Genomic DNA, 17,406 nt, shown 5'->3' on the forward strand with positions numbered 1-17,406 from the left:
TTTGTGTGGGGTGGGGAGGGTAGAGTAATTTCTTACTTCAGGATCAGGATATCACTTGTAACAGCACTTTTCAATGTTCATCTGCCTTGAAAATATGTATTCTGCAAAATACTAGCCTCTAATTGGCAATAGATCGTATTTTTAGAGATAACTCAAGACAAAGTAAAAGCACTACCCTGCTCCGTAATACCACGTGACAAATTTGGCGGGAATGTTGGTGCTGGCTGGTGAGTCACTGCTCTCGTGTACACATTTAATCGCCGATCCTCGTTTGGTTGGGTTAGTTACTTCGTTTGTTTGGCGACCTTGGTTCTGTAGCTAGCGTCAAGACTACAAATTTAGTGTTCGAATGCTGCCTCTAAACTAATCCGGGTGACATGTATCCTGCTTTATCAAAGGTAAGGAAGAAATAAAAGTTACATAATACTTAGTTTTGCACAGCATGCACAAGTTTTATAACTTGTACTGCTATCGAGTAGCCACTTGCAATTTGCTTAAGTCCTTTATCCCTTACGAAGAAAAAACCATTGATTATCGGAGGGTATTTCTGCGCCGTCACATTTTATAGTGGCTCAAAACGGTTTCAGCGCATACAAACACCCATTCTTTGAAGGCATGCGTACGATGGTTGAAGATGTTCACGTTACGTAGATATATTCGTATCATAGAAGATTCGAACAAAGACACGATTATTGTCAAGTTCTGAACATAATTTTGACGTTATACGTTCGCAAAGCAACAATTAAACTATAAACACCCTTTAAAACAGCTTTATATCAATGAAGCCAAGAACTATCATTCATATCGAGATTTATCTTTGAGCAGGCATGCAAAGTTTGATGGAAATCTGTAGTTTAAGATCACAGCCACCTTAATTTCTCGATTGATTGGGCCCCAGCAATCTCTTTGACCTAAAGTTGAAAGGAAAGTGATAAATGGGGCTTATTTCAGGAGTGTTAATAACGTGGGATGTACATTAGAACTTTCTGAGAACGTTGTGAAAAATTGAGAGAGGTCATGTAATAGTTCATATCTTTTCTTTGATATCGTATCCTCCATGCTAGGTTTAGATTAAAAAATTGCTCAATCCTTTTGTAACATCTTGTGACATGAAGTGGTAGCTATTTCCTTATCAGCATAAAGACAGCATTAATTTAGTTTAGGAGGTTACTTAGATGAGAGGAACATGAGAGGTTCTGAATACTGCAACACCACAAACAAAATGGAACAAACACAGCATCACTGCAAGAAATATTATTAACACCCCGACAATGCAATATAGTCAAAGTCTCAGGATTTACCTGGCATGGTTTTACTCATCTTTACCAATGCACTGGTCTTTGGGTGGCTGATATTGCATGTGGTAGAGGTTCAGAGTTCAAATAAGATATTAACAAACACAGCCTGGGGTTAATCAGCTAATGTTTATTAGAGATTAACTTGGATGGGTTGCTTATTTTGTTCAACAATTAACCTTAGGTTTTCAAAATCTAGTTTTAAAAGGGTTAAAGAATTAACTGCAACACCAAAACTGTTTTATTTTACTGAACACTGTTGATTCGAAATTACAAACATTGTACACTATTGTAGTCAAAATCCACAAATCCAAGAAATTTGCACCTTTACTAGCGATTCACTGAAAGCCAATGTACATGAACAAGTTAAATATACGGAACGGGAAAGCAAAACAAAATACAAATTAAACAGGCAAAATGATGGACAAAATAATGAAACTTACAAGATTATGTGGCGACTACAACAACTAAAACATAATGACAATGGCGACAAGAAAACTACGGTAGATTAAGAAGCTATACCAAACAATAGGAACAATGTATAAAAAATGAACACGAAAATATGAAATGAAACGTGTCAAGAGTGACTGACGATCCTGATAAAATAACAAATTTACACGGAACAACTGAAAACAGAAAACAATGTACAAAAAGCATGAATTTGTATGCGAAGGTGAGGTGCCGTGACTACAACTATAAGGTTTGAGATCACTGCAACATTGCAATGCTAGTTGTTCTTCACTGCAATACCACGTTAAAAAAAAGGGTCAACAATGCGACAATGCAAATGGAAATGTTCCCCGCTTAGATGTCAATCTCAGCTCACTCATGTTTTCAATGTGAATCCTCAACAGGTAGTTCAGGGAGCTAGTGATTTATGGAAATTTTAGGTATGTGTATAAATTAATCACTGGAGTTATTCAATGGTGTGCTGCATCAGAGCATCAGAAACTTGCATCTGAGCAGTAATTAGTGTTCCCGACACTAATTGACAATTTCTAGAAAATAATTTATTTTTTAAAACCCTACATCGAGTTATGATTAGTCTTCTTTTGGTAGCATTTAGAATTTTTGAGTGAGATTAAGGCAGATATTTTATGACATTTTAAGGAGGGATGTTAATTCTAGAGAGATGCTAAAGAGCAAGGATGAGCAATATGCAGGATTGTGTATTGTAGACAGCTTAATGGCTTTAATTATATGCAACCTTAGGGAGATTGTTAAACTCGGTTGTTTTGGTAATGACTTTGATTGGTTAACATTGCAGTTTGTTAACTATTGGAAAGGGAATGGTATTGAAACTATCACAGGAGCTGTACAAGTTGAATGTAAAGGAATTGAAGAAACAATGACAAGTCAACAGGTAAGGAATATTGCCATTTATAGTTAGCTGCATCTGTTGAATGAACAACCCACCATTTTGAAAATTCTGTGCAGTACAATCATCGATCTGTCAATTTCTACTCCCAAATGAAACCATAACTATTGTGTTTCATTTTAGGAAAGTAAGCATTTAAACACTTAAGTAAGAAATTATCACATCAGCAGATAATGGAGTCATACAGTTAGCTCACAATGTCCAGGACATTCTGGCATAAAAGTCTGAAGAATGACAACAATGACAGTAACTTAGAAAGCCTGCATTTTCAGCTATGCAGGGGTTTCATTAATTTTTTCAGCAGGAGGGCAACTGGTTTTCACAGGCGGGCAAAACTTTTTGAACTAAACTTCTTTTTAAGATAAACCTTCCTCCAGATTGTTAAACCAGGTGGGCAAAACCTTCCTTACAACCAGTCAATTTGGCCGGTGCCCAGCCCTTAATGAAACCCCTGGCTATGCTATACTGATTAGGTTGTTTGAATGTTACATAAATACATATGCTGAGTCATTTCTTCAGGAACCAAATGCCTATTTTTGTTGTCCTTCACTTAAATGTATTTAAAATAACTTGCAAAAGAGTGGATAAAAATTAGGCTTTGAAGAAAGTCTTAGACTTGACTTTGTTTACAGGAGAATAACAATGTTGGCTCGCTGTCACCTTCAGAAGACTCAAATGTGGGTGAAGTTACTGCAGCCATGGAAGAAGAAGAGAAAGCTCTTCATGAGGTTTCTAGCAAAGAACAAAAAGCTATGAGAATTAAGGTAGGTTATTACATTCCATTGATTTTCAAACCTGTTAATGAATGATTTGTTTAATTATTTAGTGATAAATAAAGGATGTAATGAGTAAGTCCTGAATTTTATAATCATGTGATTTGCACAAAAAACTGATCTTCCAGACTTGCATACACCATCTTTTCTTTTAGTATGTAAGTTTGCATTTTTTGTATTGTAAATGGAAAAATAAATTTTTGCAGTTTACTCTTGGAAATTGAAAAGAAAATTATTTTGCAATGAAACCTAATTTCAAAGCTGAAACCTTCATGGAAGTGTGTGTTCCAACAAAATATTTCTCTGAAAGCAGTGGGTTTTGATTGCATTGCATGGTGGTGAAAAAACCCTAGGAAGTGGTTCTTGATAGGGTATTTCCTTTCCATTTTTAATGTTTGGCTTTAATTTATTCTAGAGGGAAAACAGCTCCTATTCCTATAACTACAAAATACCTCGTTGTGTTGAATAGAGGTAAAGTATCTTTAAATGGTTATAGTTTTTATTCATTTTACCCAGGCTGAACAAGAATGGGAGAGTATTGAAGATGAGAAAAGGACGCTTCGCCTAATGCTTTTGTTGGAAAAGTCACAAATTTATTGTGACTTTCTTCTTAAAAAAATGGAAAACCAGAAAGTGGAAGCAGAGAAGAAACAAGAAAAGCTAGAAAAGAAAAGAAACCAGAAGGATGGCATGCAAATGGTAGTATTAACATAAACTCAAAGCACTTTTCCATTTTATTTCTCTTTTTTTTTTCCTTATTCCTTATTCCTTATCTCGTCAAGTGTTTCCATAGCAGTTTGCACCTTTGTTCAAATTTCAAAGAGTGATAGTCAGGGTTTTTAATGAATATCTGGTAGGCTACATGAAGTTGCAATGTGCAAGTTCTTCTGGGGGGTCTTGAAGCATGTTCCTATCAAAATAATATAATTTATTTGAAATGTACTGGCTTGTAAATGCTATTTTTGCATTGCTTTCAGTGGATAAAGTTTCTGCTGAAATTGATGCACTAGATGTGCTTGGGAATTAACTGCCAATACTTGTGCAGACAGATGATTCCATGTTTGAGTCTATGTTTACAATTGTTGGACATATCGACTCTATGTTTGATGATAATTTCCATGTCCAACGTCACAACCAGTGATTCCTCCATTATTTCCTCATTGCCCTTTATTTCATTCTAAACATCACAACAGACAGAGGCTTATTTTTGGGACTATTAAATGTATTCATCCTACGTATGTAAAACATCAGACCATTGCATCAAAGGTAGTGAATGGATATAATAGAACAATGGTCCAGTAATCAGGAATGAATTACAAACACTAGTCAAAACTGTCTATGGTGTGGGTAGGAGAGAAACTTAAACTTTCTAAGAAGCTAGGATTAAGCTTGTTGCTTGCTTGATTGCTAATAACACAAGTATAGATACCAAAATAGTAATATTCTAAAGTAATTTCACAATGCTCAGCCATTGGCCCTATTTGAGTCTCATGACTTACGTGCTGAACAAATCACTCAATCTTAAAGAATGTGTAAACTGCCTGTGAGTACCTAGTTTAGAAATCTCGGTTATTGGAGTCTAGAGTCATCTTATTAGATAAATATTCACTTCTGAAAGCCCACCATTGTTGTTAGGATGATTGATCTTTTTGTTGCCTTCTAATTCATATTAACAACAACAACAACAACAATTTATTTTAAGATTAAAAATATATATAGGTACATTGATTTCTCCCCACAAACAGCTTATGAACTATAATCGAGGCAGGGAGATCTAAGGACAATTTACAAGTATAATATTTGTCTACAGATGGACTAAATAAATAAAGAAAACACTACTATACAGTAAATAGAATAAGCATAAAACAGAGTAAGTATATTAACACTACAAAAAGAGGCTAACCTGAAGTATTAAATAACTTAGTAAGACGGGAGACTTTAACGTATTCATCTTCTAACAGTAAAAAATTTAGTAGTAACTCTTTTATCTTTTTATGAAAAGACGAGCGTTTAAGTTGTTTAATCGAATAGGGGATAGAGTTCTAAATCTGGGCACCAATTCTCAAGAAAGAAGCACACATTTTATCTTTTCTAGAGAATTTAACAAAATACAAGTCACTAGAGACATCTTGTTCTGTATAGTTATGAATCTGACTTGTTTTTATGAACTGATTGAGTATACTAACTGGTGCATTCATTGGTCTAAGTTTGAATAATTTAGTCTTTACATAGCCATGTGTCATGTAGAGATTAGATGAGGGCTAAACTTGCAAGAAAATAATAATGATGATAATAATAAACAATTAATTTTTAATGTAGAATGAAAAAATTACCGTTAAGAAAGTTACAGTTTATATTGTGAAGTGTATTGTTCATAACGTATACACATTATTTCACAAAAGTCAGTGCTCAGATATCTACGTGGCATGTAGTAGTTTGGTGAATTTGAAGGCAACTTCCTTCAAGTACATGGATGATAGGAGTTATGAAGCTATGTTAACTTTATATGTATATGTTTGTATAGGTTCCCCAGGTTGAACGCAGAATAAGTACAAGAGGTCACAAGAAATTGAATGGTGTTGTGGAAACTAGCCCTCAAAGAAAGAAAACAGTCTCCAACAGAAAAACAGGGAAAAAAAGAAAGGCAGAAGATTCCTCAAGCTACATGATATGTAACTATCTTGACAAAGAGGTAACAAGTAGCTATTGTTGTAAAGTTAAGCAAAGCGTGACAAACAATTCTAGAACAAGCTTTGGTTACATAATTAAAACTGGAAGTATGATTTATGTGTAACCCTTTGTTGTTGGAGTATCCATGAAAATACTCCTACTGCGTGTCACATGGAATATGGAAACTTCGTGTTTTCCGTCTAAAAACACGTAGGAACATTAGTTCCGCAGGATTTAAGTAAGTGTCCTCCCATATCTGTGAAATTGCGGATACATGGTAATTAAGTTGTTTATTCCAAGGAAAACTCGTATTATCTTCTGTATTTTGTATCACGTATGATTTAGCTACTATTATGTATGTAAGAACCTTGATTCGAGCAATAAAGTAGATTCAGTTGATTGTAAAGCAGTTGAGTGCCCTCCACCCCGTGTGTGAGCTCACGTTAAAACCAAAATTAACCTAAGCATCGAAACAGCTCAACACTAACTGACCCTCGGCCGAAATTATACTACACTATCAACACTGTAGACTGAGTACCACTAAAGTAAAAGATTATGTGGATAATTTCTCTGGATGAGTTATTTTACCAGATGCTTGTTAAATTCAAAGTTTACCTTAAGGCTCAAATGTCAAATTTCTGGACCTGGTTTTGAGTTTTGAATATAGCTTTTAAAGAAAAACAAAGTTAATATTCACAGTTTTCATTCATCAGGCCCAAAAAACATTTTTTTTATTTTTTAGTCACTAACCAAGAGATGCAAAGTATCAGAAGATAGCAAGAACGCTGGCAAGGAATCTTCATCTACTATACATGGAGCTCAGTGTGTTCCAGAAATGAATGGAGAACATGAGGAAGAGAGCATGGTAATCGGTTTGAAGAATTCTTAATTCAGCCTGACACAGCTGTACATGTTCTTCCTCCTAAAATCAATATATTACATGACCAAGCATGTCTCTAAATTTGCCTTTCCCTAACTCAAACAAATTTGATTTGTGATTGGTTCATTCCAACTCACTGTTTTTGTATGTAAGATTCTTTGTGGAGTTGTAGATCTGGTTGACTCTCATGGGTATATTGAATTTCCTTTTCATCAAAGAATGGCACAAAAACAGCTTGAATCAAATTAAACCATTAAGAGCAGTAAGAATTGTCGAACACAAAGTGATGCGCAACCATTTGACTTCACCATAATTATAATGAAAACAAGTGCAGCTAGTAGAAGTGACTGCATTATTAGACAAAAAGTAAGACGTTACATTCAAAATATAGCTTTGGAGAGTATCTTTGATTTTCCAAAAAATTTATCACCAAGGAGCCTGGTTGCTCAAGCAGCAGTGATGAAAGCAAATCAACAACTCAACCCCGATTTGTTACTGGAGGAGAACTAAGGCCATATCAGCTTAAAGGTCTTGCTTGGCTGAAGGTAAAGGTTATAACAGGTGTTAATTATTAGTATCAAGCAATTGGCTTAGTACAGTCAAACCTCAATTATCTGGACCTCGATTATCCGGACTTCTTCGATGGTACCAATTTTTTCATGAATATTAATTAGTTGTGATCTTGAAAACTCTGAGTCGCAAAAAGCCTAATAATCCTTTCTAAAGACTGTTGAAACAGCGTATTATCCTGTGTGCTTTTCAAAATTGGCAAGTGGATGAGACAGAAATATTCTGATGCGTTACCTGTAAATACATACAGGCTGTGTAGATATCGCAATTAAAATGATGTTTTCTCTGCTGTATACCTTTTGTTTACATTTCTATATCATTAATATTCATATTTTCGATTATCCGGACTATTTACCGAGGTCCCAATGAGTCCGGACAATCGAGGTTCAACTGTATTTACTTTTCAAACTTGCGTAGTTACTAAAAGGTGGAATCACCTGAAACCACTTGAAACCATCTGAAACCACCTGAAACCATCTGAAACCACCGATGAAACCATCTGAAACCACCGATGATTAACCACCTGAAACCATTTGAAACCACCGATGAAACCACCTGAAACCATCTGAAACCCCCAAGGAAACCATCTGAAATTACCTGAAAATATCTCAAAACAGTTTAAAAAGACATGAAAGCACCTAAAAAACTACGGTTAACGTGAGAAAATAAGTGTTAACAGTCGAGTTTGTCCACAGGGAGCCCGGCTTACGGATATCATATATAATGCCTTACAGTACAGAATAGGCACCACAAACAGGTCTTCAAGGAAACATTCCATCGTTCTTGTTGAAAACACACTCAATTAGCTCTAAAAATGGCTGGGAGTTGCACGGGAATATGCGAATTCATTTCTTGACAAAGCACTTGCATGACAATAACAACATGCGATCGCGAATGCAAAGAAGAAACTGTTTTAAATCAAAAGAAATACGTGAAGTTTTTTCAACAGGATCATGCAAATTATATATAAAAAAGCGCAGGAAGGCCTGGAGATTTTCAAACTTCCTAAGGAAATTTTGAACATTGTGATACTTTTTAATCAGAGACGAATTTATAGCGTGACCTAGAATTTCACTGACTTTGTTTTTCCAAAAGTGAAATATATGTGGATTTTTTGCAAGGTATTTTACTGCAAATGACAGAATACAGCTGATGAATGGTGGCTTTAACTTTCACTGTCTAAGTAAATTGACTAGATAGTTGAGATTTTGAGGAAAAAAAAGCCTAAAGCCCAGTTTGTGGTGCCTATTCTGTACTGTAGGGCATTATATACGATATCCGTAAGCCGGGCTCCCTGTGGATTAACTCGATTGTTAACACTTATTTTCTCATGTTACCTTTAATTTTTTAGGTGCTTTCATGTTGTTTTAAATTGTTTCGAGATATTTTCAGGTAATTTCAGATGGTTTCCTTGGGGGTTTCAGGTGGTTTCATCGGTGGTTTCAGATGGTTTCGGATGGTTTTAGGTGGTTTCAGGTGATTCCAACTTTTAGTACCTACGTTCAAACTTGTCAAGTATTCCAGTTTGATTGGATTGAAAACTAGCTTTTCAACCTTAAAGTTTGAAGAAGGTTAGAGGCATCCTAAACTTTTCACTTGTTGACATTTGGACAATTTCTTAGAGAAACTTGTCCTCTCTTGCAGTCAGATTTTATCGGTCATTAAGTTTGATTATCTCAGACTTTGCCAGATGTTCTGTATATCTTTTAAAATATGACATGGCTTCTGTGCAGTCTCTCTAAATTTTACACGAACTGTGACAGGAAGACTGTTTTTGACTAGTGAGATAAAGTTGGCTAACTTTGGGGTTCAGCTACATTCACTGATTGTGTACTGGTAATGATCTTTAATCAACAGGTCCTTTATGAAAATGGTATGAATGGCATCCTAGCTGATGAGATGGGTCTTGGGAAAACCCTGCAGTGCATTTCATTATTGGCACACTTTATTGAAATGGGAGTCAGAGGACCCTATCTTGTAGCTGCTCCTCTGTCTACACTGAATAACTGGGTTAGAGAATTCCAGAAATTTTCCCCAAAGGTACAGTAGTAAGGCAATGCAAACAAACTTCAGGTGGTGTTGTAGAAAAATATGTTTCTTCGCCTGATATTATCAAGAAGTGTTGTGTTGAGGTCTGGCTTAAGGTTGCTTTATAAATGTTTTCAGACTTAGAAACTGTCCTGTATGATTACTTTTTGGTTGATAGTTAGCAAGCATTGTTCATTCAAATTTGAAAATGTTTTTGCAATTTAACTGCCAAAAAAATTAGATATATTTACCATTTAGATGGTAGATGACTAAATTGCAATTTTTTTTTTCTCACTCTCTATTTAGATTCCTGTGTTGTTTTATCATGGCTCACACCAGGAACGTCTGCGTCTGAGGGGCAAGCTGAGAAAGTTGGTGCATGTGGAAGGTGAAATTTATACTCTGCCTGTGGTTGTCACCTCCTATGAGATTTGTATGAGAGATCAGAAAACCATGCATGATTTGAACTGGAAGTACCTAATTGTTGATGAAGGGCATCGCATTAAAAACCTTAATTGTAAGCTTATCAGGTGAGAGGAAAGCTTGTTCTGGTAGTTGGCATATGTAAATGTTAAAATAATTGGGTGTCTCCCACCTCCCCACAGAAGTGTCTAGTTACTGAAGAGTCTTTTGTTAACCTTTTAAATCCCAGAAGTTATGAACATGTTACTTCTCCCCTTAATATCCACACATCATCCAGCAAACAGGTAATGAGAATACTTAAACTGATCAGGCAGAAGATGTTATCTCAGTGTTACACCAAATTCTCCTAACTAATTGACAAGGAAATGTGTAGTAGCAAGAGGAATGAATGAACTATCAGTTCGTGGGGTTAACGCATTGAGAATCACCATCATTCTTGTTTAGTTGATGCCTACAAAGTTAAAAGTGACTCTATTAAGAAGAAGGAAAAGGCAAAAAATGAATAAAACAGTGATCTTGCTTTGATATTTATCAGGGAGTTGAAGACATACAAGACAGCAAATCGTTTGCTGCTTACAGGCACCCCATTGCAGAACAATTTGTCAGAGCTTTGGTCCCTGTTGAATTTCCTTTTACCAGACATATTTGATGACCTAGATAGGTGAGTATTATTCCATGTCATCCACAGATAGGTTAATGTATAGTAATTAACCTATAAATACCATATGTTACCTGATTGTGTGATATAACTGACAGCTAGATGATCTGCATTTAGTTTTCAGAGCTGGTTTGATTTTAGCGCCCTCAGTGAAGATGGTGGAAATGAGAAGATTATTCAACAAGAGAGGGAGCATCAAGTCCTACAGAGACTTCATGCTGTATGTTACATGTTATTTTACAACATGAAAAGTTTTTTAAATTTTAAGTCATCAGTATCACCTATCTTCATTGCATCAGTAGGGACATGAAGTCATAAAGGTCTTAAATTAACACTCTTTGTTCTTTATAGTCACTTTGGCTGACAGCCCCAGCTTTTCTTCCCAATCTTATTTCAGTCTCCCTTTCTGCTTATTTTCTTCAAGTTGTTGCCTACCTTTGCATTATGTCTACCCCAGTTGTCTAAGGGAGTTGTTAAAACCCTCTCTCTTAAGCACTTGCCCTGACTAGTTCCATTATCATCATTACACCTGGTAACCTATGTCATTCATTTAACCACTCTCTTGTTTATCGCCCTTTTTTATAATTGAATCCTCAGTAAAAATTATATGCCTCAGATATTGGCTAACTTAGCATGACTTAATTACACGAGACTTTAGCCATATTCACTGACCAGTCAAAACCAGTTGTATGCCTATTGTAACTATTGTTGAGGCCTTCAGAGGGGATATATAGCTGTGTGATTGTGTTGCATCTCTTCCTAACACATGTCATGTTCATTAATTTTGTCTTAAATTACTGCCCAGAGGAAACTCTTCTCATGCTCATGCATGTCTAAAACAGTGCTTTGGATTCTACTGTGCATTACATTTCAACCACTTCTTTACTGAAACTTTTATAAGTCCAGTATTTTTGGCAGCAGCAGTTTTTTGGTTTATCCTAGTGATAGATTCCAGTATTCAAACTGAATCATTATTTGACCACATCTTGTCTTGTTTTAGATACTAACACCTTTCCTCTTGAGACGCCTGAAAACTGAAGTGGAATTATCCTTGCCACCTAAGAAAGAGGTTTTGGTTTATGCACCATTGACAGAGAAGCAGCAGACTTTGTACAAAGCGTGTTTGGACAAGACACTCCCAGACATTGTTGGTCAGAAGAAGGTGATACTTGGGACTGACTAAATTATAACTATTTTTTCATTTTTATGCTTTTAATTTAATAGTATCCCTCTACTGGTGAACCCTAGTGAAATGTGACTGAAGGAACACTTTCCTAAGGAGTAATTAATTACTGTTTACAAAGGTACTTTTAACATCATGATGCAATAAAATGTTTGTCTTGCTCCTCTGGGTCTTTGTTCGACATCAGAAACAGATGCATTGTCCAACTAAGAGCTACACAGCTCACACTTTTTTTTAATATCAAAAGTGTTCTCCTCTTACTCTGTTATTTTCCTGCTGCTTTATTTCTTAAAGAAAACCTTGTGCTTTGGTGTGAAAAGTATAGATTTGCAAGTTAGCAACAGCACTTTAAGCACAATTTTAGTGCTGTTGAAGTAAACTCATTTATGCAGCATAGTTTCTCAACTATCAGTGATGATATTTGACAGCAGCTGAGGGATATCAGAATGTCTTTACCCAGTGTTCCATTAGTGCCCTTCTTTCGATTGAATCCAACCAGCAGTTGAAGTGCATTAGATGTGATGAATGCTTGTCTGATATCCTGAGATGTGCTGCTCTGAAGACTTTCTAGAAGTTCTTCCAAATGAAATTTGTTACCTTTTCAATCACATTTTGTGCTTACCTCATTTGAACTTGTCTCAACTGTGTCTGAGTGTAGCTTTTAATGTAGTCACTACAAGATTTTGTGCATGCATGCCTGAGATATATTTAACTCTTGGCTATAATGGTACCAATTCATTTTCAGTGTCCAAAGTAATAAACAAGTTATGCTTTTGTCATTCTAGAAAATTGATGATCCAGTAGAGTTTAGCAGTACCGGAAGAAGAAAGCGAAAGAGTAGACAAGAGTTCAGTTACAGCGTGTTTTTTAATGGTGATGAAGTTGAGATGCAGAATTATTTGAAGGAGCAAGATGCTAATAGGTTTGTTACTTCATTAAGTACAATGTCCCATCGAAGTTCAGATAGAAATTTACATGTTTAACCCTAACACAGCATTCATGTTTCAAGCTGTTATTTCTGTAAGTCCCACTAATAAATATAGAAGAACAACCAATATTTCTTCCAATTGTCCAGTTTATTTATCATTATTTATTTATATTTTTATTCATTTATCAGTTACTTGTGGACTAATGTATTTGTTTGTCTCAGATTATGGTAAAATATATGAGGTTAAAGGAAATTAATAAATGTACAGGTACTTTAACTTGGCCTGAAATGAGTAAATTGGGGAAGAATTCTAACTGCAGCTTGAATAAACTGCTTGTTTGACCACTAGTATTATTTTTATGACAGGGAAGTTGTGGCTAGCACAAGCTCACCAAGTACAGTTGTGTCAGTCAACATGAACAGCATCCTAACACTACTTCGGAAATGCTGTAACCATCCATACCTGATAGAGTGTCCACTGGAGGAGGGAACTTTACTACGCAAAGTTGATGAGCAGTTGGTTACAAGCTCAGGCAAGATGATGATGCTTGATCAAATGCTACCAAAACTGATACAAAGAGAACACAAGGTATCAGGTTATGATTATCTTTAGGTAGACTGTGGTGCAGTTCAGATATGATGACATTCATTGTATTTACTAAATAATAATCAGGGCTTGCGATCAACACTAACTTTTTAACTTATTAGCCAAGTGGCTCATGACAATTTAGATGTTGCGACAATTTCAGGTTGTTTACTAGCCAAACTGGCTTGTGGAAATAAAAAACTATTAGCCAAAACTGAGTTTCTGTTAGTCTGGCTAGTTAGCTACCATTAATGTTGAGCCCTGATAATCACTAAACTTGCATGGAGTACATTTTTAATGTTTTTGTGGCCACTGCCCTTAGGTTATGGAATGCTCTACCTACAAACAATTTATTAAGTCTTTCAGCACTGTTTTTAAGAAAAGATTAAAGATGCCTCTTTTTAGAAGCTACAAACGTTCAATCAGTTATATTTTTTTTAAAGTGTTTTAGGTTTAGTGTACATTAACTCTTTTTTTTAGCTTTTTCATGTATTTCTATCGCTGTAAGGAGTGCAGATTAAACTTATCTAATCTTTCTGGAAACACTTTCCATGGTCCAGTTATGGAAGTATTTGTCCACCATTCTGTGAATAATCTCAAGATGAAGTCATTTTTTTGAGTACTTGTTTTGATTCTTTGCTGTGATAAAACAAATTTGCTCAGTAGATTTGACTTAATTCATGTATTGTGTTAGGTGTTGATTTTCTCTCAATGGACCAGTTTGATGGATATTTTGGAAGACTACTGCATTATGCGGAACTTTGGCTATTCCAGGTTGGATGGACAAATGAAGATAGTAAACAGGCAGGAAGAGGTAAGTACAGGATCGTATATCAAACAGTTTACAAGCTCAATAACCAGTTGCTGTGTTTTTTAGGAAAGAGCTGCTTATCCTTGCCAGGACCTATTGTACTCCAGGGCCCAGTTGTTCGAAGGACAATTAGCACTAACCCAGGGTTAAATCTTAATCCAGGTTTCTATATTTCTCTGATAAAAAGCCATTTTGGGATAATTCTCCCAATTTATTTTAGGGCATTTAATCATCAAATTGTAGACAAATGGAATCAAGCTGAATTTCTTTTAAAGCTTCCAGATCTGAAATCAAATTTCGCACTAACCTTGGGTTATCTTAACCTACTTTTGAACAACCCGGCCCAGATCTACATCAATTTAATGTGTAGGTGTACAATATCTCTTTGGTCATCAGTTTGTCAATGTCAATTAACATTTAGCCTAGTACTCCATTCACACTAGTCAAAGCTAAAACACGTTTTGGAGCTGATTTTGTTGAAACGTTTTCAAATTGTTTTCTTTATAGAAGCTGCTTTAATACCTAAAACTGATGAATTTTGAACTTATGTTTAGTGCAATGAAAATAAAAGCTAGTGACGACTTGAACATCGCGTGAGATTTAGTCTTTCAGTTTCAGTTGCTGATTCTTATTCAGTTAAAACCGATCAAATCAACATGTTTTGCTGGTGTGAATGGTGCATAAGTTTCCTTTGAGTTCATCACTCCCAGCTATGAGAACAAACCAAACAGGTACCAGGAAAACATTTTATATTTACTACAAGCTAAGTATTCTCAGTTTATGACCTATCATCCATTAACTTACCGTCCTTTTGGATTTCTTACACTTTACGTAGATAGCGAAGTTTGAATCTAATCCATCAGTGCGTGTCTTTCTGTTGAGTACAAGAGCTGGCGGGCTGGGTCTGAACTTGGCTATGGCGGACACAGTTATAATATATGATAGTGATTGGGTGAGTCGATGTTAACAATAATTGTTAGTTGGGTAGGGTCAAGGTGATGTTTAGCCTTGAATAAAACAATTCATAACTGATATGGTATCTGAGGATCACATCGTGGCTGGTTGGTTTGTATGGTGTTCCTGGGCGAGGCACATAACTTTTTCAGCCACGAGAACAAACCAAACAGGTAACAATAAAAAATCAAAGAAACCCAATGACATTTTAGGAGATACGGCGGTAGCCTAAAATGGATTGAATGTGTCTCCTACTTGTACAACAGGAATAACAATCAATACTCACTGTGACCCCGCCACTGTTAGATCATGCTTCAAAATCTACGATGGGCTTCTTCTGCTGTGTGAGCCAAGACTTCTCTTTTAGAATTTTTTCACGAAGCTTAACTCGCGCTAGATTTAAATCTGTTTGTTTTCGATTCTTCAGAATCCACAGATGGATTTGCAAGCCCAAGATCGTTGTCATCGAATTGGTCAAACCAAACCAGTTGTAGTGTATCGTTTTGTTACTGCAAATACTGTTGATCAGAAGATTGTCGAGAGAGCAGGAAGCAAGAGAAAACTTGAAAAAATGATCATCCACAAAGGTTAGAATGGGTAATGGTTACTCCCGTCAGAGCGTGCTTCGCTGTAATTATTTTGTATTTTTCGTAATCCCCGACACGTTGAGCAGAGGTGGCAGTATCTAAAATGCCTTTTGATTTGTTCTTGGAACAAAAACCGTAGCAATCATAATCGATATGAATGTAGATAAGATGTAAGCTGTCCTAATTTATTTATTACGATTTAGTAGCTACTGGTTAGAAACGTTAAAAAATAAAGATAAAAATAAGTCATAAAGATAACAGGCTCATGGAAGATCTGTGAGAGTTCCAGACCCCATGTAAAAACAGACCACCTAAAAATATATGAATTTCATATATTCGTTGTATTAGACCACCTAAAAGGTAATTGAGACACGGTTATACTTACTTATTCGTGAATACAGTTTCAGATTTATGGAAATTTGTTTTTTCTAATTACTGTTCACACGCTGTTTCTGTCAGTGTATGTTCATTCAATAGTTCCCTGTTATAGATAGGAACGTTTCACTCAGCAGAACGCTCTGTGTTCATCTGCAGGAAAATTCAAGGGCAACCGGGATACAGGAGGACTAGAGACAAAGGATCTTCGCGAATTGTTGGAGATGAGCGATCATCACAAAGTGGTATCCAGCGACGGTTTGCTAATTAAAGATCAAGATCTAATGGCTCTGCTCGACAGAAGTGATCTTGTCTCTAAACCTTCAGCACAGCGAAAATCTGGAAGACCCAAGAGAGGTCAAGAAGACAATGCATTGTTCCGTGTGTTGGCGGCTACAGATATCCCTGCTTCCGAATAGGCAGCAGATTTATCAAAAGATGAAATACTTCTTTTTCATCCTCAGTTAAAAAGTTCTTGTAATCGAGTTCAAACCGTTGAAGAACCTTCCATATTTAGCCAATTTTTGCGAGTATACTTAATTTCGTTACTGTTCAAAATATTTACTTCGTTACTTAACAGTTGTTCCTTGAGAAATAGACTCCAGAACGAACTCATATAGAGGTGAGATTAATTGAGAAAAACTTTGTGGTTTTCACGTTTCTCATTTTACTCGAGTTATCTTAATTATTACAGATATGTGTTGGGAGACGCTGTGTTCAGGTTGTATTTATGGGACTGTATTATTTCTTTAATAAGGGGAGAGCCGATATTGAATTAATAAATTTAATCTTTATTCATAAGGTTATGTAGTCATTGTCCTTTCGACGTTAAATTAATGTCCCATCCCTTAGCTTCTACCAAATCTGCCAGGTTTTCTACCTTTCTGCCTTACCTTCATGAATTGTGTTTCACATGCAATAGACAGATTTAATGTTAAGCCCTTAAACTTAATCCGAAGCGGTGAGGAATGCAATGAACATCCACGGATTTCTTTTTTCAAGTTAAGAATTAGCCTGACAAAAGCAGCCGTCCTTTCGCTCCCTTCGTTTCTTTCGCGGGGAAACGAAGGGAGCGAAAAGACAGCTGCTTTGCTCAGGCTAGCTAAGAATTAACATGACCATTTGTTTGAAGCGCACACTTAGCGGCATGGAGGCAAGCCATGTCAAAATTTTCGTCGATGGACTTTTCGCCAAGGAAAAGTCCTGTCGTTGCTCGAGTAGCATTAAGCAGCGGACACGTGATCTGTAGTTGATAATGACTCTATCGTTCCAACATTCATCTTTTGGACAACTTTGTGTCTTCAACA

The 17,406-nt window shown here is 36.0% G+C and overlaps 1 protein-coding gene across 2 annotated transcripts; it reads left to right on the plus strand.

Moving 5' to 3' along the window:
• The first annotated feature begins 40 nt into the window (after positions 1-40).
• LOC111342684 (lymphoid-specific helicase) lies at positions 41-16,898 on the plus strand. 2 transcript variants are annotated; one of them, XM_088752170.1, is made up of 19 exons: positions 41-398; positions 2,150-2,185; positions 2,563-2,658; positions 3,306-3,437; positions 3,963-4,145; positions 5,971-6,138; positions 6,859-6,981; positions 7,431-7,541; positions 9,424-9,606; positions 9,901-10,124; positions 10,553-10,678; positions 10,793-10,895; positions 11,676-11,837; positions 12,644-12,780; positions 13,153-13,375; positions 14,067-14,186; positions 15,019-15,135; positions 15,565-15,724; positions 16,259-16,898. In XM_088752170.1, the coding sequence occupies exons 3-19, from the start codon at positions 2,644-2,646 to the stop codon at positions 16,516-16,518; spliced, it is 2,547 nt and encodes an 848-aa protein (XP_088608296.1). In that variant the 5' UTR covers positions 41-398; positions 2,150-2,185; positions 2,563-2,643; the 3' UTR covers positions 16,519-16,898. The 2 variants fall into 2 exon arrangements, with proteins under 2 accessions (XP_088608296.1, XP_088608295.1); XM_088752169.1 differs by lacking the exon at positions 2,150-2,185.
• Positions 16,899-17,406: the final 508 nt, after the last annotated feature.

The sequence above is a fragment of the Stylophora pistillata genome, chromosome 3, assembly GCF_964205215.1.
Source record: "Stylophora pistillata chromosome 3, jaStyPist1.2, whole genome shotgun sequence".
NCBI classification, from domain to species: Eukaryota; Metazoa; Cnidaria; class Anthozoa; order Scleractinia; family Pocilloporidae; genus Stylophora; species Stylophora pistillata.